Source organism: Pristiophorus japonicus, unplaced genomic scaffold, assembly GCF_044704955.1.
Source record: "Pristiophorus japonicus isolate sPriJap1 unplaced genomic scaffold, sPriJap1.hap1 HAP1_SCAFFOLD_1549, whole genome shotgun sequence".
NCBI lineage: Eukaryota > Metazoa > Chordata > Chondrichthyes > Pristiophoridae > Pristiophorus > Pristiophorus japonicus.
The window spans coordinates 34,477-58,372 of record NW_027251227.1 but is presented as its reverse complement, the minus strand read 5'-3'; the positions used below and the strand labels follow the sequence as shown (position 1 = coordinate 58,372).

General features: G+C 47.8%; 1 protein-coding gene across 1 annotated transcript in view; it reads right to left on the bottom strand.

Annotated features, from left to right (window-relative positions):
• Positions 1 to 1,152: 1,152 nt before the first annotated feature.
• Positions 1,153 to 23,896, bottom strand: part of LOC139242969 (disintegrin and metalloproteinase domain-containing protein 12-like) — a gene marked incomplete at both ends in the record, with an annotated part of 38,675 nt that continues 15,931 nt past the window's right edge. Inside the window, one exon of the mRNA XM_070870599.1 lies at positions 1,153 to 1,245. Coding sequence (XP_070726700.1) covers positions 1,153 to 1,245 — 93 coding nt within the window. The remainder of the gene's footprint in view (positions 1,246 to 23,896) is intronic.

The following is a 23,896-nucleotide window of genomic DNA, read 5'->3' as shown; positions in this document are numbered from 1 at the left end:
CTCTCCTACCCTCCCCCTCCCCAACCTCCCCTCCCCCTCCCCCTCCCGACCTCTCCTCCCCCTCCCCCTCCCCGACCTCTCCTCCCCCTCCACGATCTCTCCTCCCCCTCCACGACCACTCCTACCCCTCCCCCTCCCCGACCTCTCCTACCCCTCCCCTCCCCAACCTCCCCTCCCCCTTCCCCTCACCGACCTCTCCTCCCTCTCCCCCACCTCTTCTACCCCTCCCCCATCTCTCCTCCCCCTCCTCCTCACTGACCCCCCCTCCCCCTCCCCCACCTCTCCTCCCCCTCCCCGACCTCTCCTACCCCTTCCACTCCCCCTCCCCAACCTCCCCTCCCCCTTCCCCTCACCGATCTCTCCTCCCCCTCTCCCACCTCTCCTCCCCCTCCCCGACCTCTCCTACCCCTTCCCCTCCCCCTCCCCAACCTCCCCTCCCCCTTCCCCTCACCGACCTCTCCTCCCCCTCTCCCACCTCTCCTCCCCCTCCACCTCCCCGACCTCCCCTCCCCCCTATTGCCGACCCCCTGATTGCCGACCCCTTCCCCAGTGCCGACCTTTCCCTACTTCTGATTGGCGGGACCATCGGCAAGGGTCCACTGTCGCTGGTGTTCCCTCCTGGCCGCCACCCATTTGGCCTGGTGCTGGGAGAGAGGTGGAGCTACACGATGCAGAGACCCTACCGTTAAGATGGGCAACAGCGCTGCATCCCTGGCCTTGCCGGGTTCTTCAGCCGTTTACACTCTCACCCCCACAGTCCCGGCCTCCCCATAATATCACAGCCTCTGTGTTTGACTCTTGGTGTTCTGAGGGCAACTCGGGGTGGCCAATAAGAATGGCCCACATCCCAAGAATTAAAAACAATATTCAGGTATGAGGTGTGTGCAAGGTATTCCTCGACATCAATTGGAAACGTGTCTCCGAGATTGTCAATTTAGCAACAAATTCGGGAGAGTTTTGCGTTTGGAGAGAGTAGAGTCCTCCTGGTCAGCTGTGAGAAGAATTTCTCAGCTCAACTGTCTCGGCTGGATTTTAACCCAGGCCCAAAGGAGAAAGAGCAGTGTTTAAGCTATGACATCACACAGTCCCCCAACACCCGGTTTATACCCAGACCTGCTCCGTATGGCACACAGTGACCCAGTGAGACCTTACTTTGCAGTTCTTACAGCACGCACCACTGGATGGACATTCAGCACCAGGTATGAGTTTACAAGTCGATGGATTACAGCATGGGTCCGAACAATCCTGAGGGTAAAACAAATACAGACAATATTGGTTACTGAAGTGATCTCAACATGGTAAGGGCAGCTTTACTGATTCAAGACTGATGGGACAGTGTAGAGGGAGCAGGTACAGGGGGTTAGATACAGAGTAAAGCTCCCTCTACACTGTCCCATCAAACACTCCCAGGGCAGTTACAGGGGGTTAGATACAGAGTAAAGCTCCCTCTACACTGTCCCATCAAACATTCCCAGGGCAGGTACAGGGGGTTAGATACAGAGTAAAGCTCCCTCTACACTGTCCCATCAAACACTCCCAGGGCAGGTAATGCAAGGGGTTAGTTACAGAGTAAAGCTCCCTCTACACTGTCTCATCAAACACTCCCAGGGCAGGTACAGGGGGTTAGATACAGAGTAAAGCTCCCTCTACACTGTCCCATCAAACACTCCCAGGGCAGGTACAGGGGGTTAGATACAAAGTAAAGCTCCCTCTACACTGTTCCATCAAACACTCCCAGGGCAGGTACAGGGGGTTAGTTACAGAGTAAAGCTCCCTCTACACTGTCCCATCAAACACTCCCAGGGCAGTTACAGGGGGTTAGATACAGAGTAAAGCTCCCTCTACACTGTCCCATCAAACACTCCCAGGGCAGGTAATGCACGGGGTTAGTTACAGAGTAAAGCTCCCTCTACACTGTCCCATCAAACACTCCCAGGTCAGGTACAGCACGGGATTAGAAACAGAATAAAGCTCCCTCTATACTATCATGTATTCAACTATCATTGTAACCCATGTATAAGCTGACCTAAGTTGTACACCATGAGAACACTGACCACAAGGGGGTGAACTTGTGGGAGACACTCCTAACCTGGAAGCTCCACCCACCTTCATCACTTCAGTGCTGGCTAATAAAGGTAACTGATCACAGAGTGACCTTCTCTCAAGTATGGGCCTCGTGTGCATTTATACTGTATAGTAAGGACATATTATTGGCGACGAGAAACTGGGATTTAAACCACGCGAGCATGGCCACTAGCAGCACAGAAGAGAGGTACTGTGTTGGTGATGATTGGGACAACTTTATTGAGAGACTACAGCAAAGTTTTGTCACTAAGGAATGGTTGGGACAGGATTCGGCCGATAAACGCAGGGCTCATCTCCTGACGGTTTGTGGATCCAGAACGTACTCCCTGATGAAGGACCTTCTAGCGCCAGAGAAGCCGGCGGACAGGACTTTTGAAGAGCTTAGTAAGTTGATCGGGGAACACTTTAAACCGGCGAGCAGCATGCACATGGCGAGACACCGGTTTTACATGCACCGGTGGCGAGAAGGGCAAAGCGATCCAGACTTCGTGGCAGACCTCCGGCGACCGGTGAGCCTATGTAAGTTCCCAGATACATGCAGAGTGGAGATGCTGCGAGACTTTTTTATTGAGGCATCGGGCACGCTGGGGTTTTCAGGAAACTGATTGAGACCAAAGACTTGACCTTGGAAGCGGCGGCTTTGATAGCCCAGACATTTATCTCAGGGGAGGAAGAGACCAGAATGATGTTTGACAAAAATCTTGGCTTAAATGCAGCAAATGGACAGGGAGTCAACATTGTTAACGTGGCACACAGTTCTCCAGGCAGACAGGGGCAATCGGACATGCCCGAACATGTAGTCGAACCCAAAGGGAGATTTCAACAGAGACAATGGCTAGCTGATCGGCGATTCATGCCATCGCAAGGGACAATGCGGCCAGTAATGGGGCCATCAACATCTGTTAATGGTGCGCTTAAGGACAGTTACAGAGGCAGTCAGAGACGATCGACTGGTAATGGGCCTTTTGTTTCCAACAACGGCTCATGTTGGAGGTGTGGAGGCAAACACACAGCCAGAGCTTGCAGATATCAGCAATATACCTGCAGAAACTGCAACGTCAGCGGTCACTTGGCGCGTATGTGCAGGAAGCCTGCAGCCAGGTTGATGTACGAGGAGGACGGGCCCGATGTAAGCCCTACGAGGCCAAATGAATACTGGGGGAAATCGCTGGAAGCTGAAGTTCAGCGAGTTCATGTGGAGCACATATACAGTTCATATACCAGGACACCACTGATAATGTTGAAAGTGCTCCTCAATGGCATCCCAGTATCAATGGAGTTAGACACAGGGGCCAGCCAGTCCCTGATGAGTATCAAACAGTTCGACAAGTTATGGGCGTCCAAGGCCAGGAGGCCAAAATTATCGCCGATTGACGCACAGCTACAGACTTACACAAAGCAGATCATTCCGGTGCTAGGCAGCGCCACGGTAGTCGTGACCCACAAAGATTCGGAGAACAGGTTGCCACTCTGGATTGTCCCAGGGGACGGTCCCGCACTACTGGGGAGGAGTTGGCTTGCAGTCATGAACTGGAAATGGGGCGATGTCAATGCAATTTCCTCTGTGGAGCGAGTATCATGCTCAGAGGTCCTGGACAAATTTGACTGATTATTTCAACCCGGCATCGCCACTTTCATGGGGACCAAGGTAGTGATTCACATAAACCCGGACTCCAGGCCAGTACACCACAAGGCCAGAGCGGTGCCGTACGTGATGCGGGAAAAGATAGAAGGCGAATTGGACCGCCTGCTGAGGGAAGGCATCATCTCGCCAGTCAAATTCAGTGACTGGGTGAGCCCGATTGTGCCGGTGCTCAAGGCGGATGGGTTGGTCAGGATATGTGGTGATTACAAGACCACCATCAATCGGGTGTCACTCCAAGACCAGTACCCGCTACCGAGAGCGGAGGACCTCTCTGCGGCGCTATCCGGTGGCAAACTTTTTTCAAAATTGGACCGGACCTCAGCTTACATGACCCAGGAGCTGGTGAGTGAGTCGAAGAAGCTGACCACCATCACGACACACCAGGGGTTGTTTGAGTACAACAGATGTCCATTCGGGATTCGCTCGGCTGCCGTGATCTTTCAACGAAATATGGAAAGCCTCCTCAAGTCAATTCCAAGGACGGTGGTTTTTCAAGACGACATCCTCATCACGGGTTGCGATACTGAAGAACACCTCCGCAACTTGGAGGAGGTGCTATGCAGACTGGACCGGATAGGGCTGTGACTGAAAAAGGCGGAGTGCGTCTTCGTAGCTCCAGAGGTAGAATTCCTGGGGAGGAGGGTAGCAGCAGACGGGATCAGACCTACTGCGTCCAAGACGGAAGCGATCCAGCGAGCACCCAGACCCCGTAACACGACGGAGCTGCGTTCGTTCCTGGGGTTCCTGAACTATTTTGGGAACTTTCTTCCCAAATTGAGCACGCTGTTAGAGCCGCTACACGTGCTCCTACGCAAAGATCGCGATTGGGTCTGGGGGGACAGCCAGGAAAGGGCTTTTGATAGAGCACGCAATTTGTTATGCTCCAACAATCTGTCAACGCTATATGACCCATGTAAGAAACTTGTGTTAACGTGCGATGCGTCGTCCTATGGTGTCGGGTGTGTGTTGCAGCATGTCAATGCCAAGCGTCAGTTACAGCCGGTAGCTTATGCCTCCAGAAGTCTGTCCCAGGCAGAAAGGGGCTACGGGATGGTAGAAAAAGAAGCACTTGCATGTGTATATGCAGTAAAAAAAAATGCACCAGTACCTGTTTGACAGGAAATTTGAGCTGGAGACAGATCACAAACCCCTAACGTCCCTTTTGGCCGACAACAAGGCCATAAATGCAAATGCATCGGCCCCATACAGAGGTGGGCACTCACGTTAGCCGCCTATGACTATACAATTCGTCACAGACCGGGCACCGAAAACTGCGCTGATGCACTCAGCAGGCTCCCACAGCCACCACCGAGGGGGCAACCGAGCATGGTGCTGAGATGGTCATGGCTGTTGAAGCTTTCGAAAGCAAAGGCTCACCCGTGACAGCCCGTCAGATTAAAGTCTGGACAAATAAAGACCCGCTACTGTCTATAGTCAAGAAATGTGTCCTGAATGGGGACTGGGCAGTCATGTACAGGGCATGCCCTGAGGAATTCAAACCATTTCACAGGCGCAAGGATGAACTTTTGATTCAGGTCGATTGCCTACTGTGGGGAAACCGAGTAGTCATGCCCCAGATGGGCAGAGAGGTGTTCATCAGAGAACTCCACAATGGGCACTCGGGCATTGTCACGATGAAGGCAATGGCCAGGTCACACGTTTGGTGGCCAGGGATAGACGCAGATCAGGAACTTTGTGTTCGCAGGTGCAACACGTGTGCTCAGCTGGGCAATGCGCCCAGGGAAGCCCCCCTTAGCCCCTGGCCATGGCCCGCCAAGCCATGGTCATGCATCCATGTGGACTACGCAGGTCCTTTCATGGGAAAAATTTTTTGGTTGTAGTAGACGCCTACTCCAAATGGATCGAGTGTGACATTCTCAATTCAAGTACATCCTCTGCCACGGTAGAAAGTCTACGGGCAATGTTCGCGGCCCACGGACTACCAGACATCTTTGTCAGCGACAATGGCCCGTGCTTCACAAGCACTGAATTCCAGGACTTCATGGCAGGCAATGGAATTAACCATGTCAGAACGCCACCGTTCAAGCCGGCCTCAAACGGCCAGGCAGAACGAGCAGTGCAGATAATCAAACAGGGGATGCTCAGATTCCAAGGGGGTTCCCTACAAAGCCACTTATCACGCCTCCTGTTGGCCAATAGATCCCGACCACACTCGCTCACAGGGGTTCCACCCGCAGAGCTGCTAATGAAAAGAACGCTCAAAACCAGGTTATCCCTTATACACCCCACCATGAAAGAAATTGTTGAGGCAGGCGCCAGTCACAATGTGACTACCATGACAGGAATGCGAGGGCGCGATGTATTGATGTCAATGACCCTGTCTTTGTCCTCAACTACGCTGCAGGGTCCAAATGGCTCGCAGGCACTGTGGTTGCCAAAGAGGGGAATAGGATTCTGGTAGTTAAACTTACCAATGGACAAATCTGCCACAAACAGTTGGATCAAACAAAAAGGAGGTTCAGCAACCCCACAGAAGAAGCAGAGGAATAACGCGATGTAGAGTTCACTCCACCACAGGTGACCGAACACTGGAACCAAGTGGAGGAGAGCCCAGTCACTGTAGGCAGTCCGGACAGGCCTGAGGCACTGCAAACAGCAGACACTCAGGCCAGCGCCCAACAACCGGAACCCCAACTCAGGCGCTCTACAAGGGAGCGTAAACCACCAGAGAGACTCAACCTGTGATCCCAATAAGACTTTGGGGGCGGGGGGGGTGGGGGGGTGATGTCATGTATTCAACTGTCATTGTAACCCACGTATAAACTGACCTAAGTTGTACAACGTGAGTACATTGACCACAAGGGGGTGAACTTGTGGGAGACACTCCTAACCTGGACTTTCAGGTATAAAAGGGGAAGCTCCACCCACCTTCATCACTTCAGTGCTGGAATAAAGGTAACTGGTCACAGAGTGACCTTCTCTCAAGTATGGGCCTCATGTACATTTGTAATGTATAGTAAGGACATATCATACACTGTCCCATCAAACACTCCCAGGGCAGGTCCAGCACGGGGTTAGATACAGAGTAAAGCTCCCTCTACACTATCCCATCAAACACTCCCAGGGCAGGTCCAGCACAGGGTTAGATACAGAGTAAAGCTCCCTCTACACTGTCCCATCAAACACTCCCAGGGCAGGTCCAGCACAGGGTTAGATACAGAGTAAAGCTCCCTCTACACTGTCCCATCAAACACTCCCAGGGCAGGTACAGGGGGTTAGATACAGAGTAAAGCTCCCTCTACACTGTCCCATCAAACACTCCCAGGGCAGGTCCAGCACAGGGTTAGATACAGAGTAAAGCTCCCTCTACACTGTCCCATCAAACACTCCCAGGGCAGGTCCAGCACAGGGTTAGATACAGAGTAAAGCTCCCTCTACATTGTCCCATCAAACACTCCCAGGGCAGGTCCAGCACAGGGTTAGGTACAGAGTAAAGCTCCCTCTACACTGTCCCATCAAACACTGCAGGTGCAGCATGTCTCCATGCCCTCAATTCTTTGCCTCTCTCGACCAGAGGCATTTGCAGGATCGCTGAGTTGGCTGCACATAAATGTATAAGGCAGTGCACTGAAGGGTTGTTTGCCAACTTCCCCAGCACTGACAATAGCCAGAATGAGCAGGCAATTGGATTTGCTTCAGTGGGTGGCTTCCCACAGTGCTGTCAATTGCACACGTGTCAATACGAGGATCACCAGATAAACCATAAGAGCTTTAATTCCATCAATGTGCAGCTGGTGTGCAACCGCAAGAGGTTCAGGCAGGTGTGTGACGCAGGTTCCCCGGGAGCTGTCTTGATGCTTTTATACAGCCGCAGTCCAACATTCCAAACCTCTTTGCACCAGGAAACAGAATAAAGGGCTGGCTCAGTACAAGGGATACTTCCTTCAAACTTGGCTCATGACACCTGTGGGACCCCCACAAGTGAGGTGCAAGAAAGCTACAATGAGAGCCACATGGCCACCGAGTGTGTCATCAAGCAAGGTCTCGGCATGTTGAAGATGTGATTCAGTTGCCTGGATAGGTGTGGAGGTACCCTTCAGTACTCATCAGCGAGGGGCTCCAGAATCATAGTAGTGTGCTGTATCCTGCACCACATTGGGTAGTAGTGAGGATTAGAAGTGGAGGATGACCAAGCTCATCAAGCATCTTCTGATGGTAAGGACATTGAAGAACAGGAGAAAAGGACGAGAATGACAAGAATACGAATATAGGGCACCATCACCAGACCAGCTGTGTATATTGCTCGATGGCTCATAGGATTGCGCGTAATATATTACCATTAACTGGCAGAAAACTGACAGTCGGAATAAATGGGTCATTTTCAGGATGGCAGGGTGTAACTAATGGGAGTGCTGCAAGGATCAGTGCTTGGCCTCAGCTGCTTACAATCTATAAATTGCTTCGATGAGTGTAATATATCAAAGTTTGCTGATGATACAAAGCGAGGTGGGAGGGACAGTTGCGAGGAGGACGTAAAGAGGCTGCAAAGGGATACAGACAGGTTAACTGGGCAAGAAAGACCCACTTCCTGCTCCCTTCACCCTATTCCCACCAATGCTCACCACACTACTTCCTTTTCTGGCTCCCACGTTAGCCGACATTGTTAGCGGTTCTCTCTCCTCAGGTACTGCTCCCTCTCCTTCAAATCTGCCGTCATCACCCTCTCCTCAAATAATCAACCTTTGACCCCACTGTGCGTGCAAGCTGCCCCCCATCTCCAACCTCCCTTTCCTCTCCAAAGTCCCTGACCGTGTTGTCGCCTCCCAAATCCGTGCCCATCTTTCCCAGAATTCCATGTTTGAATCCCTACAATCTGGGTTCCGCCCCTGCCACAGGACCCAAACTGCTCTCATCAAAGTCACAAACTACATCCTTTGTGACTGTGACAAAGGTAAACTATCCTTCCTCGTCCTCCTGGACCTGTCTGCAGCCTTTGACACGGTTGACCACTCCACCCTCCTCCAACACCCCTCCACCATCGTCCAGCTGGGTGGGACTGCACTCGCCTGGTTCCATTCTTATCCATCTCATCGTAGTCAGAGAATCTCCTGCAATGGCTTCTCTCCCCGCCCCCGCATCGTTACCTCTGGTGTCCCCCAAGGATCTGTCCGTGGCCCCTCCTATTTCTCATCTACATGTTGCCCCTCGGCGACATCTGAAACACAGCGTCAGTTTCCACACGTATGCTGACGGCACCCAGCTCTTCAGTGCCTCTCTCGACCCCTCCTCGGTCTTTAAATTGTCAGACTGCTTGTCCGACATCCAGTACTGGATGAGCAGAAATGTTCTATAATTACATATTGGGAAGACCGAAGCCATTATCTTTGGTCACTCCCACAAACTGCGTTCCCCAGCCACTGACTCCACCCCTCTCCCGAGCATCTGTCTGAGGTTAAACCAGACTGTTCGCAACCTAGGTGTCATATTTGACTAAAACCGCTTATTTCCACCTCAGTAACATCGCCCGTCTCCGTCCCTGCCTCAGCACTTCTGCTGCTGAAACCTCATCCATGCCTTTGTTACCGCTAGACTTGACTATTCCAACACTCCTGCCTGGCCTCCCACATTTTACACTATGTAAACTTGAGCTCATCCAAAAACTCGGCTGCACGTGTCCTAACTTGCACCAAGTCCCGCTCACCCAGCACCCACTGTACCCGCTGCTCATGTCCTAACTTGCACCGAGTCCCGCTCACCCAGCACCCCCAGTGCTCGCTGACCGACATTGGTTCCCGGTGAAGCAATGCCTCGATTTCAAAATTCTCATCCTTGTTTACAAATCCCTCCATGGCATTGCTCCTCCCTATCTCTGTAATCTCCTCCAGCCTCACAACCCCCCGAGATATCTGGGCTCCTCTAATTCTGGCCTCTTGAACATCCCCGATTATAATCGCTCAACCATCGGTGGCCGTACCTTTAGCTGCCTGGGCCCCAAGCTCTGGAACTCCCTCCCTAAACCTCTCTACCTCTCTTTCCTCCTTTAAGACGCTCCTTAAAACCTACCTCTTTGACCAAGCTTTTGGTCATCATTTCTTCTTATAAGAACATAAGAAATAGGAACAGGAGTCGGCCATTCGGCCCCTCGAGCCTGCTCCGCCATTTAATAAGATCACGGCTGATCTGATCATGGACTCAGCTCCACTTCCCCGCCCACTCCCCATAACCCTTTACTCCCTTATCGTGGCTTGGTGTCAAATTTATTTGTTTTGTCTTATAACACTCCTGTGAAGCACCTTGGGACATTTTACTACATTAAAGGCGCTATATAAATACAAATAGTTGTTGTTGTTGTAGATGGAATATAACGTGGGAAAGTATGAACTTACCCCCTTTGGTAGTAAGAATGAAAAAGCAGAATCATTTTGAAAAGGATAGAGACTACTAAATGTTGGGATTCAGAGGGATATGTATGTGCTTGTACCCGAATCACAGAAAGTTAACATGCAGGAGCAGCAAGCAACTAAGCAGGCAAATGGTATGTTAGCCTTTATTGCAAGTGGGTTGCAGTATAAGAAAAAGGAAGTCTTGCTGTAATTATATAGAAACATAAAAACACAGAAAATAGGTGCAGGAGTAGGCCATTCAGCCCTTCGAGCCTGCACCACCATTCAATAAGATCATGGCTGATCATTCCCTCAGTACCCCTTTCCTGCTTTCTCTCCACACCTCTTGATCCCTTTAGTCGTAAGGGCCATATCTAACTCCCTCTTGAATATATCCAATGGACTGGCATCAATGACTCTCTGCGGCAGGGAATTCCACAGGTTAACAACTCTCTGAGTGAAGAAGTTTCTCCTCATCTCAGTCCTAAATGGCTTACCCCTTATCCTTACACTATGTCCCCTGGTTCTGGGCTTCCCAACACCGAGAACATTCTACCTGCATCTAACCTGTCCAAACCCGTCAGAATTTTATATGTTTCTATGAGATCCCCTCTCATCCTTCTAAACTCCAGTGTATACTGGCCCAGTCGATCCAGTCTCTCCTCATATGATAGTCCAGCCATCCCTGGAATCAGTCTGGTGAACCTTCGCTGCACTCCCTCAATAGCAAGAATGTCCTTCCTCAGATTAGGAGAACAAACTGAACACAATATTCAAGGTGTGGCCTCACCAAGGCCCTGTACAACTGCAGTAAGACCTCCCTGCTCCTATACTCAAATCCCCTCGCTATGAAGGCCAGCATGCCATTTGCTTTCTTTACTGTCTGATGTACCTGCATGCCTACTTTCAATGACTGATGAACCATGATACCCAGGTCTCGTTGCACCTCCCCTTTTCCTAATCTGTCACCATTCAGATAATAATATGCCTTCCTGTTTTTGCCGCCAAAGTGGATAAACTCACACTTATCCATATTATACTGCATCTGCCATGTATTTGCCCACTCACCTAACCTATCCAAGTCACCCTGCAGCCTCCTAGCATCCTCCTCGCAGCTCGCACTGCCACTCAGCTTAGTGTCATCTGCAAACTTGGAGATATTACATTCAATTCCTTCGTCTAAATCATTAATGTATATTGTAAATAGCTGGGGTCCCAGCACTGAACCCTGCGGCACCCCACTAGTCACTGCCTGCATTCTGAAAAGGACCCGTTTATTCCTACTCTTAGCTTCCTGTCTGCCAACCAGTTCTCTATCCACGTCAATACATTACCCTAATACCATGTGCTTTAATTTTGCACACCAATCTCCTGTGTGGCATTTGTCAAAAGCCTTTTGAAAGTCCAAATACACCACATCCACTGGTTCTCCCTTGTCCACTCTACTAGTTACATCCTCAAACAACTCAAGAAGATTTATCAAGCATGATTTCCCTTTCATAAATCCATGCTGACTTGGACCGATCCTGTCACTGCTTTCCAAATGCGCTGCTATTACATCTTTAATAATTGATTCCAGCATTTTCCCCACCATCGATGTCAGGTTGACCGGTCTATAATTCCCTGTTTTCTCTCTCCCTCCTTTTTTAAAAAGTGAGGTTACATTAGCTACCCTCCAATCCATAGGAACTGATCCAGAGTCCATGGAATGTTGGAAAATGATCACCAAAGCATCTACTATTTCTAGGGCCACTTCCTTAAGTACTCTAGGATGCAGACTATCCAACCCTGAGATTTATCAGCCTTCAATCACATCAATTTCCCTAACACAATTTCCTGACTAATAAGGATTTCCCTCAGTTCCTCCTTCTCGCTAGACCCTCGGTCCCCTAGTTTTTCCGGAAGGTTATTTGTGTCTTCCTTCGTGAAGACAGAACCAAAGTATTTGTTCGATTGGTCTGTCATTTCCTTGTTCCCCATTATAAATTCACCTGATTCTGACTCCAAGGGACCTACGTTTGTTTTCACTAATCTTTTTCTCTATAGAAGCTTTTGCAGTCAGTTTTTATGTTCCCAGCAAGCTTCCTCTCATACTCTATTTCCCCCCTCCTAATTAAACCCTTAGTCCATCTCTGCTGAATTCTAAATTTCTCCCAGTCCCCAGGTTTGCTGCTTTTTATATGCCTCTTCCTTGGATTTAACACTTTCCCTAATTTCCCTTGTTAGCCATGGTTGAGCCACCTTCCCTTATTTATTCTTACGCCACACAGGGATGTACAATTATTGTAGTTCATCCATGTGATCTTTAAATGTCTGCCATTGCCTATCCACCATCAGCCCTTTAAGTATCATTCTCCAGTCTATTCTAGCCAATTCACATTTCATACCGTCGAAGTTACCTTTCTTTAAGTTCAGGACCCGAGTCTCTGAATTAACTGTGTCACTCTCCATCTTAATGAAGAATTCTACCATATTATGGTCATTCTTCATTCTTCCCCAAGGGGCCCTGCACAACAAGATTGCTAATTAATCCTCTCTCGTTACACATCACCCAGTCTCAGATGGCCTGCTCTCTAGTTGGTTCCTCGACATATTGGTCTAGAAAACCATCCCTTATACACTCCAGGAAATCCTCCTCGACAGTATTGCTACCAGTTTGGTTAGCCCAATCAATATGTAGATCAAAGTCACCCATGATAACTGCTGTACCTTTATTGCACGCATCCCTAATTTCCTGTTTGATGCTGTCCCCAACCTCACTACTACTGTTTGGTGGTCTGTACACAACTCCCACTAGCGTTTTCTGATCTTTGGTGTTTCGCAGCTCTACCCATACCAATTCCACATCATCTAGGCTAATGTCCTTCCTTACTATTGTGTTAATCTCCTCTTTAACCAGCAATGCTACCCCACCTCCTTTTCCTTTCTGTCTATCCTTCCTGAATATTGAATACCCCTGGATGTTGAGTTCCCAGCCTTGATCACCCTGGAGCCATGTCTCCATAATCCCAATTACATCATATCTGTTAACAGCAATCTGTGCAGTTAATTCATTCACCTTATTACGAATGCTCCTCGCATTGAGACTCAGAGCCTTCAGGCTTGTTTTTTTTAACACTCTTTGTCCTTTTAGAATTATGTTGTAATGTGACCCTTTTTGATTTTTGCCCTTGATTTCTCTGCCCTCCACTCTTGCTTTTCTCCTTCCGACCTTTTGCTTCTGCCACCTTTTTACTTCCCTCTGTCTCCCTGCCATTTTAGTTTAAACCCTCCCCAACAGCACTAGTGCTTTGGTGAGACCACAACTGGAGTACTATGTACAGTTCTGGTTTGCTTACCAAGGAAGGATATACTTGCCTTAGAGAGTGAACAACGAAGGTTCACTAGATTGTTTCCTGGGGTGGGAGAGTTGTCTTATGAGAAGAGATTGAGCAAAATGGGCCCATATTTTCTGGTGATCTCACTGAAACATAAAATTCTGAGCGGGCTTGACAGGATAGATGCTGAGACACTGTTCCCCCTGGCTAGAGAGTATAGAATTTGCAGTCATAGTCTCAGGATGAGGCCATTTAGGACTGAGAACATAAGAAATAGGAGCAGGAGTAGGACATTTGGCCCCTCGAGCCTTCCACAGATTTACAACCTTCTGAGAGAAGAAATTCCTCCTCAGCTCAGTTTTAAATGTGAGCCGCTGCTTATTCTGAGACTATGTCCCCTAGTTTTAGTTTCCCCTATGAGTGGAAATATCCTCTCTGCATCCACCTTGTCGAGCCCCCTCATTATCTTATACCATGGATGATCATGCAACTTCAGTACCCCATTCCTGCTTTCTCTCCTTGATCCCTTTAGTCGTAAGGGCCACATCTAACTCCCTTTTGAATATATCTAACGAACTGGCCTCAACAACTTTCTGTGGTAGAGAATTCCACAGGTTCACAATTCTCTGAGTGAAGAAGTTTCTCCTCATCTCGGTCCTAAATGGCTTACCCCTTATCCTTAGACTGTGACCCCTGGTTCTGGACTTCCCCAACATTAGGAACATTCTTCCTGCATCTAACCTGTCCAAACCCGTCAGAATTTTATATGTTTCTATGAGATCCCCTCTCATTCTTCTAAATTCCAGTGAATACAGGCCTAGTCGATCCAGTCTTTCTTCATATGTCAGTCCTACCATCCCAGGAATCAGTCTGGTGAACCTTCGCTGCACTCCCTCAATAGCAAGGCAGTGACTAGTGGGGTACCGCAAGGTTCTGTGCTAGGGCCCCAGCTGTTTACACTGTACATTAATGATTTAGACGAGGGGATTAAATATAGTATCTCCAAATTTGCGGATGACACTAAGTTGGGTGGCAGTGTGAACTGCGAGGAGGATGCTATGAGGGATCTCATAGAAACGTTTAAAATTCTGATGGGTTTAGACAGGTTAGATGCAGGAAGAATGTTCCCAATGTTGGAAAAGTCCAGAACAAGGGGTCACAGTCTAAGGATAAGGGGTAAGCCATTTAGGACCGAGATGAGGAGAAACTGCTTCACCCAGAGAGTGGTGAACCTGTGGAATTCTCTACCACAGAAAGTTGTTGAGGCCAATTCACTAAATATATTCAAAAAGGAGTTATATGTAGTTCTTACTACTAGGGGGATCAAGGGGTATGGCGAGAAAGCAGGAATGGGGTACTGAAGTTGCATGTTCAGCCATGAACTCATTGAATGGCGGTGCAGACTCGAAGGGCCGAATGGCCTACTCCTTCACCTATTTTCTATGTTTCTATGTTTCTATGTCCTTCCTCAGATTAAGAGACCAAAACTGCACACAATATTCAAGGTGTGGCCTCACCAAGGCCCTGTACAACTGCAGCAAGACCTCCCTGCTCCTTTACTCAAATTCTCTCGCTATGAAGGCCAACAGGCCATTTGCCCTCTTCACTGCCTGCTGTACCTGCATGCCAACTTTAAATGACTAATGTACCATGACACCCAGGTCTCATTGTACCTCCACTTTTCCTAATCTGTCACCATTCAGATAATAGTCTGTCTCTCTGTTTTTACCACCAAAATGGATAACTTCACATTTATCTACATTATACTGCATCTGCCATGCATTTGCCCACTCACCTAACCTATCCAAGTCACCCTGCAGCCTCCTAGCATCCTCCTCGCAGCTCACACTGCCACCCAACTTAGTGTCATCCGCAAACTTGGAAATATTACCTCAATTCCTTCGTCTAAATCATTAATGTATATTGTAAATAGCTGGGGTCCCAGCACTGAACCCTGCAGTACCCCACTAGTCACTGCCTGCCATTCTTAAAAGAACCCGTTTATTCCTACTCTTTGCTTCCTGTCTGACAACCAGTTCTCAATCCATGTCAGCACACTACCCCCAATCCCATGTGCTTTAACTTTGCACATTAATCTCTTGTGTGGGACCTTGTCGAAAGCCTTTTGAAAGTCCAAATACACAACATCCACTGGTTCTCCCTTCTCCACTCTACTCGTTACATCCTCAAAAAATTCTCGAAAATTTGTCAAGCATGATTTCCCTTTCACAAATCCATGCTGACTTGGACCGATCCTGTCACTGCTTTCCAAATGCGCTGCTATTATATCTTTAATAATTGATTCCAACATTTTCCCCACCACCGATGTCAGGCTAACCGGTCTATAATTCCCTGTTTACTCTCCCCCTCCTTTTTTAAAAAATGGGGTTACATTAGCTACCCTCCAATCCATAGGAACTGATCCAGAGTCTATAGAATGCTGAAAATGACCACCAATGCATCCACTATTTCTCGGGCCAATTCCTTAAGTACTCTGGGATGCAGACTATCAGGCCCTGGGGATTTATCGGCCTTCAATCAATTTCCCTAACACAATTTCCTGTCTAATAAGGATTTCCCTCAGTTCCTCCTTCTCGCTAGACCCTCGGTCCCCTAGTATTTCCAGAAGGTTATTTGTGTCTTCCTTCGTGATGACAGAACCAAAGTATTTATTCAATTGGTCTGCCATTTCTTTGTTCCCCATTATAAATTCACCTGAGTCCGACTGCAAAGGACCTACATTTGTCTTCACTAATCTTTTTCTCTTCACATATCTATAGAAGCTTTTGCAGTCAGTTTTTATGTTCCCAGCAAGCTTCCTCTCGTACTCTATTTTCCCCCTCTTAATTAAACCCTTTGTCCTCCTCTGCTGATTTCTAAATTTCTCCCATCCTCAGGTTTGTTGCTTTTTCTGGCCAATTTATATGCCTCTTCCTTGGATTTACACTATCTGTAATTTCCCTCGTTAGCCACGGTTGAGCCGTTTTATTTTTACACCACACAGGGATGTACAATTGTTGTAGTTCATCCATGTGATCTTTAAATGTTTGCCATTGCCTATCCACCGTCAACCCTTTAAGTATCACTCGCCAGTCTATTCTAGCCAATTCACGCCTCATACCATCGAAGTTACCTTTCTTTAAGTTCAGGGCCCTAGTCTCTGAATTAACTGTGTCACTTTCCATCTTAATAAAGAATTCTACCATATTATGGTCACTCTTCCCCAAGGGGCCCTGCACAACCAGATTGCTAATTAATCCTCTCTCATTACACATCATCCAGTCTAGGATGGCCTGCTCTCTAGTTGGTTCCTCAACATATTGGTCTAGAAAACCATCCCTTATACACTCCAGGAAATCCTACTCCACCGTATTGCTACCAGTTTGGTTAGCCCAATCTGTATGTAGATCAAAGTCACCCATGATAACTGCTGTACCTTTATTGCACGCATCCCTAATTTCCTTTTTGATGCTGTCCCCAACCTCACTACTACTGTTTGGTAGTCTGTACACAACTCCCACTAGTGTTTTCTGCCCTTTGATGTTCCGCAGGTCTACCCATTTAGATTCCACATCATCCAAGCTAATATCCTTCCTTATTATTGCATTAATCTCCTCTTTAACCAGCAACGCTACCCCACATCCTTTTCCTTTCTGTCTATTCTTCCTGAATATTGAATACCCCTGGATGTTGAGTTCCCAGCCTTGCTCACTCTGGAGCCATGTCTCCGTAATCCCCATTACAACATATCCGCTAACATCTAGCTGCGCAGTTAATTCATCCCCACCTTATAAGATCACCTCTCATTCTTCTGAACTGCAATGAGTAGAGGACCAACCTACTCAACCTTTCTTCATAAGTCAACCCCCTCATCTCCGGAATCAACCGAGTGAACCTTCACTGAACAGCCTCCAATGCAAGTATATCCTTCCTTAAATACGGAGACCAAAACTGTATGCAGTACTCAGCTATGTTTTGGATCCACCCAGGATTACAGATATCTCCGAGATATTCAACGTTCCTCAATCCACTGCTCTCGCTGCATCCTGGGATCCACACTCAACACGACCTCTCTCTTCAGCAGCACCGACTCACTCTATCTCAGAGCTGTCCTGGTCCGCAGTTCCATTTCATCGTTTGCACTCCAATCTCTTCTGTCTCCCAACCTATCACAGACCTTCCCCTCCCCTTTTCAGTGCTTGTTAAGAATCCGTTCTTTCCGAACACGCTCCAGTTCTGACGAAGAGTCATCAAGGTTAAGTCTACTTTCTCTCCACAGATGCTGCAAGTGGAAGGGCAAGTTGGCACTCACGATGCAGTTACGGGCAAGACATGGAAGTGGTGCTAATCAACAAATTTTATGTGCCCCTAACAACATAATGGGCCAGAACTTGCTGTCATAATGCCTTTGAAATGGATCATCATCGGCAGTCACTCGGAATCGAGGAAGACTTGCTTCCACTCTCAAAGTGAGTTCTCAGGTGTCTGAACAGTCCAATGTGGGAATTACAGTCTCTGTCACAGGTGGGACAGACAGTGGTTGAAGGAAAGGGTGGGTGGGGAGTCTGGTTTGCCGCACGCTCCTTCCACTGTCTGCACTTGGTTTCTGCACGCTCTCGGCGACGAGACTCGAGGTGCTCAGCGCCCTCCCGGATCTTCTTCCTCCACTTAGGGCGGTCTTTGGCCAGGGACTCCCAGGTGTCGGTGGGGATGTTGCACTTTATCAAGGAGGCTTTGAGGGTGTCCTTGAAACATTTCCTCTGCCCACCTGGGGATCGTTTGCCGTGTAGGAGTTCCGAGTAGAGCGCTTGCTTTGGGAGTCTTGTGTCAGGCATGTGGACAATGTGACCTGTCCAACGGAGCTGGTCGAGTGTGTCAGTGCTTCGATGCTGGGGATTTTGGCCTGATCGAGAACACTGACATTGGTGCGCCTGTTCTCCCAGGGTGTCTGCAGGATCTTGCGGAGACATCATTAGAACATAAGAAATAGGAGTCCCTTATAATAACCCCTTATTCCCTTATCGGTCGGTTAAGAAACTGTCTATCTCTGCCTTAAATGTATTCAATGACCCAACTTCCACAGCTCTCTGAGGCAGTGAATTCCACAGATTTACAACCCTCTGAGAGAAGGAATTCCTCCTCATCTCAGTTTTAAATGGACAGCCCTTTATTCTAAGATTATACCCCCAGTTCTAGTCTCCCCCATCAGTGGAAACATCCTCTCTGCATCCACCTTTTCAAGCCCCCTCATAATCTTATACGTTTCGATAAGATCACCTCTCATTCTTCTGAATTCCAATGAGTAGAGGCCCAAACTACTCAACCTTTCCTCATAAGTCAATCCCCTCATCTCCGGAATCAACCGAGTGAACCTTCTCTGAACTGCCCCCAAAGCAAGTATATCCTTTTGATAGAGAATACAAGCAAGTTGTTCAGTTGGGAGGAAACACAGACAGCAGTTGGATGTGTACATGTGAACTGGCACATTACATTAGGCCATCAATCACATCTGACATCTCAGGACTTTGGGCTGAGAGCCAACCATGGGTTAACAACACATACTGTTGAATCGATTGAGCCAATAAGGTCAAAGGGGGCGAGCTCACTATTGTAAATTGATCCAGGTATAAGTACAGCCATTTTTTGCCATGTGCTCCAGTTTAACAAAGACCTGGCATTCAGCCAGAAGCTTGTTTGCTGCTGCTGGAATAAAGTTATTTTAAACCTACAACTGGATTTCGCATCTCATTGAAAATTAAGAGATCTAACACCTTTCTTAAATATGGAAACCAAAACTGCTCGCAGTATTCCAGGTGTGGCCTCACCAATACCCTGTATAACTGGAGCAAGACTTCCCTGCTTTTATACTCCATCCCCTTTGCAATAAAGGCCAAGATACCATTGGCCTTCCTGATCACTTGCTGTACCTGCATACTGACCTTTTGTTTCATACATCAGGACCCTCAGGTCCCGCTGTACTGCAGCACTTTGCAATCTTTCTCCATTTAAATAATAACTTGCTCCTCTATTTTTTCTGCCAAAGTGCATGACCTCACACTTTCCAACATTATACTCCACATCTGCCAAATTCTTGCCCACTCACTTAGCCTGTCTATGTCCTTTTGCAGGATTTTTGTGTCCTCCTCACACATTGCTTTTCCTCCCATCTTTGTATCGTCAGCAAATTTGGCTACGTTACACTCAGTCCCTTCATCCAAGTTGTTAATATAGATTGTAAATAGTTGGGGTCCCAGCACTGATCCCTGTGGCACCTCACTAGTTACAGTTTGCCAACCAGAGAATGACCCATTTATCCCGACTCTCTGTTCTCTGTTAGTTAGCCAATCTTCTATCCATGCTAATATATTACCCCCAACCCTGTGAACTTTTATCTTGTGCAGTAACCTTTTATGTGGCACCTTGTCAAATGCCTTCTGGAAGTCCAAATACACCACATCCACTGGTTCCCCTTTATCCACCCTGTTCGTTACATCCTCAAAGAACTCCAGCAAATTTGTCAATTATGACTTCCCCTTCATAAATCCATGCTGACTCTGCCTGACTGAATTATGCTTTTCCAAATGTCCTGCTATAGCTTCTTTAATAATGGACTCCAACATTTTCTCAACCAAAGATGTTAGGCTAACTGGTCTATAGTTTCTCTCGCCTTCTCTCTCTCGCCTTCTCTCTCTCTTTTGCCTTCTCTCTCTCTCTCTCTCGCGTTCTCTCTCTCTCTCTCTCTCTCGTGCCTTCTCTCTCTCTCCCACTCTCAGTCTCTCTCTCTCTCTCTCGCCTTCTCTCTGTCTCTCTCTCACCTTCTGTCTCTGTCTCACCTTCTCTCCCTCTGTCTCTGTCTCACCTCTCTCTCTCTCGCCTTCTCGCTCTCTCTCTCTTGCCTTCTCTCTCTCTCTCTCTCTCTCTGTCGCCTTCTCTCTCTCTCTCTCTCGCCTTCTCTCTCTTTCTCTCTCTTTCTTTCTCTCGCCTTCTCTCTCGCTCTCTCTCTCTCTCGCTCAAGAAAGACTGGTTCAACTGGGCTTGTATTCACTGGAGTTCAGAAGAATGAGAGGGGATCTCATAGAAACGTTTAAAATTCTGACGGGTTTAGACAGGTTAGACGCAGGAAAAATGTTCCCAATGTTGGGGAAGTCCAGAACCAGGGGTCACAGTCTAAGGATAAGGGGTAAGTCATTTAGGACCGAGATGAGGAGAAACTTCTTCACCCAGAGAGTGGTGAACCTGTGGAATTCTCTACCACAGAAAGCTGTTGAGGCCAATTCACTAAATATATTCAAAAAGGAGTTAGATGAAGTCCTTACTACTAGGGGGATCAAGGGGTATGGTGAGAAAGCAGGAATGGGGTACTGAAGTTGCATGTTCAGCCATGAACTCATTGAATGGCGGTGCAGGCTAGAAGGGCCGAATGGCCTACTCCTGCACCTATTTTCTATGTTTCTATGTTTCCTGCTTTTTGTTTGCCTTCTTTTTTAAATAGGGGTGTTACATTTGCAGTTTTCCAATCTGCTGGGATCGTTGGTGGTATTTCTACAATGATTTGAGGTGTCTACTGTACATGGTTCACGTCTCTGAGCCATACAGGAGGGCGGGTATTACTACAGCCCTGTAGACCATGAGCTTGGTGCCAGATTTGAGGGCCTGGTCTTTGATCAGGCGATCAAAGGCTGCACTGGCGGTGTTGGATCTCGTCGTTGATGTCTTCCCTTGCTGATAGTAGGCTCCCGAGGATTTGAAATGGACAGCAAGTTTGGGATTACATACGCTATATCCCGAACTTGCGATTTGTCAAGTTCCGACTTAACAGGTGATCCGCACCTACATTGTTATCCTAATTGTTGGTGCAGAGTTGGCTAATTGTTCACCAACCTCCCTCCAGTGCACCTCTCCTATGCACCAACTGGTCACACCACATTTTACGGCTGGTGCAGACAGGTGCAGGACTTGCTTGCACAGCGTAAGAGGATACCCCCTGACAATTGCAAGTCATTTTAAAAGGCCGGAAATGAACGCATTTACATACAACACACAGAATTTTATGCCTGAAAGGTAAAGAACTCTGCCAACAGATTTTTGAAGAATGCATTATTATCAGGTTCTTAAAATTATTTTGCTGGAAAGAAAAAAAATGAAAGTGTAGTTGACTTACAAAATGCATTCTGCAGACACCCAGACCCCCAAAATCATAAATTAAAATTATTTTCGAAGTACTGAAATGGAAGGACTAACAATTTCTAACTCAAGAGCTTTGGAGCCTCATTTTAATAGTGTCCACTACTTGTCATGATTTAAAGGTTAATTTAGTTGGGGATTATCTCAACAAATATCAAAGAAATATTGTGCGTTCTACATGTTTCTACATTTATAACTCTGATGTCAGCACACGAGTCATTCTTGCAGCTCTTAACAAATACTTTAAGCAGCAGAAAGCATTGCTCGAGCCATGTTAATACACAAGTCCTGCTGGACCTTCTGTAAGCATCGGCTCCCCAAGGATTGTTGGATGTCTGGACATTGCAGAAAAAGCTGGCAGTCTGTTGTGGGAGGGGCCCAGGTAATTTTCACATCTGATGGGCGGGGGTGGTCTGGGAAGTTACAATGGCCAAGAGAAGGCAACTCATCACAGGTAATGGCCAAAGATGGAGGGTCCATTGTTAAACAATGTGAACTGGTCAGTGGTCAACCATTACCTGGATGAGATAACCCCGAGAGATGGGAAACCAGAACAACAGAAAGCCGTTGAGCCCCAGACCGGTTGGAAGCGAAGCCCCATCTCCAGCCATCACTGGAATATACATGGGCCACTCAGACAGAAGCCTCGAAACAAGGAAAACTTTATTGGGCCAGAAAAGGCAAACAGACTTTGGATATAAAAGGTGGCCGCATGGCCATAGCTCTCTGTCTCTCTTTGCTCTCGCTTGCTTCACCTCTACAAGGACCGAGCACTCCATCTGGGACAGAGAGAAGTATCAACCAGCCTCGTTGTTCAACTGTGGCGTTAATCTTCAGACTGGGACTTGGATACTATAACAGTACGGAACCAGAAGAGACACGTTTTCACCCGGAGAAGCAGCGAGTAAGCCAGCGAATCAGTGAGCATCATCCCTGCCCACGCACCTTTAAGATCACAGCCACTGTGTGAGGAGGTGTCGTGTGTTCTCCCAACCAAGCCTTAGAAGGGTTTTAGTGAGGAGGTTTTGCTGCGAGGACCATAGGTACGCCCAGCCGGTTGGTACAGATTCAGGGATACACTGTGGATCCGAGCAGAGGGTGTAGACGTTGGGTACTTCACAATAGGGGTGGTTTAGACACACCAGGGTATTGGATTGTACTGCATCGTCACTGTGTTTATTTGATTTGCTGTGTTGAGGTAGCTTTAATAAAGCATTGACGGTTGAGACCGAGGTATTTGTCCGTGACTCATTCATCTGTTCAGTACAGTAATCACTCCCAGGTCTAGAACTATTATAACGTGGGAGTGCTTCAAAAACACCGAAGGGAAACCACTTACAGATTGGAGCAGCAGCCCACGTGATTCCAGGTACATTTACGCACACGGTGCGCCCCTGGGATCCGTGGGTCTCTACACTGCACTCTATTCCACAGCGGCTGACAGCAACTTCTGGGAGCAGGGTTCCCAGCACTTAAGTCACATTCACTTCGGATGCTGGTGATGTAATCCTTAATTACCCCAGCGACCGTAAAATCTGGCTCATCATTTTGTCAAGCATTCATGTGCATACCCTCGGTGAATTACAATTGTTTTAACGTATGCTTCCTACCGCTTCTACATGGTGCATCCTGTGTGGCTTCAGCAGAGTTAATCAGTCAATCATGTTTATCCACTTTGGTGGTAAAAACAGAGAGACAGACTATTATCTGAATGGTGACAGATTAGGAAAAGGGGAGGTGCAACGAGACCTGGGTGTCGTGGTACATCAGTCATTGAAGGTTGGCATGCAGGTACAGCAGGCGGTTAAGAAAGCAAATGGCATGTTGGCCTTCATAGCGAGGGGATTTGAGTACAGGGGCACGGAGGTGTTACTACAGTTGTACAGGGCCTTGGTGAGGCCACACCTGGAGTATTGTGTACAGTTTTGGTCTCCTAACTTGAGGAAGGACATTCTTGCTATTGAAGGAGTGCAGCGAAGGTTCACCAGACTGATTCCCGGGATGGCGGGACTGACATATCAAGAAAGACTGGATCAACTGGGCTTGTATTCACTGGAGTTCAGAAGAATGAGAGGGGATCTCATAGAAACGTTTAAAATTCTGACGGGTTTAGACAGGTTAGATGCAGGAAGAATGTTCCCAATGTTGGGGAAGTCCAGAACCAGGGGTCACAGTCTAAGGATAAGGGGTAAGCCATTTAGGACCGAGATGAGGAGAAACTTCTTCACCCAGAGAGTGGTGAACCTGTGGAATTCTCTACCACAGAAAGTTGTTGAGGCCAATTCACTAAATATATTCAAAAATTAGTTAGATGAAGTCCT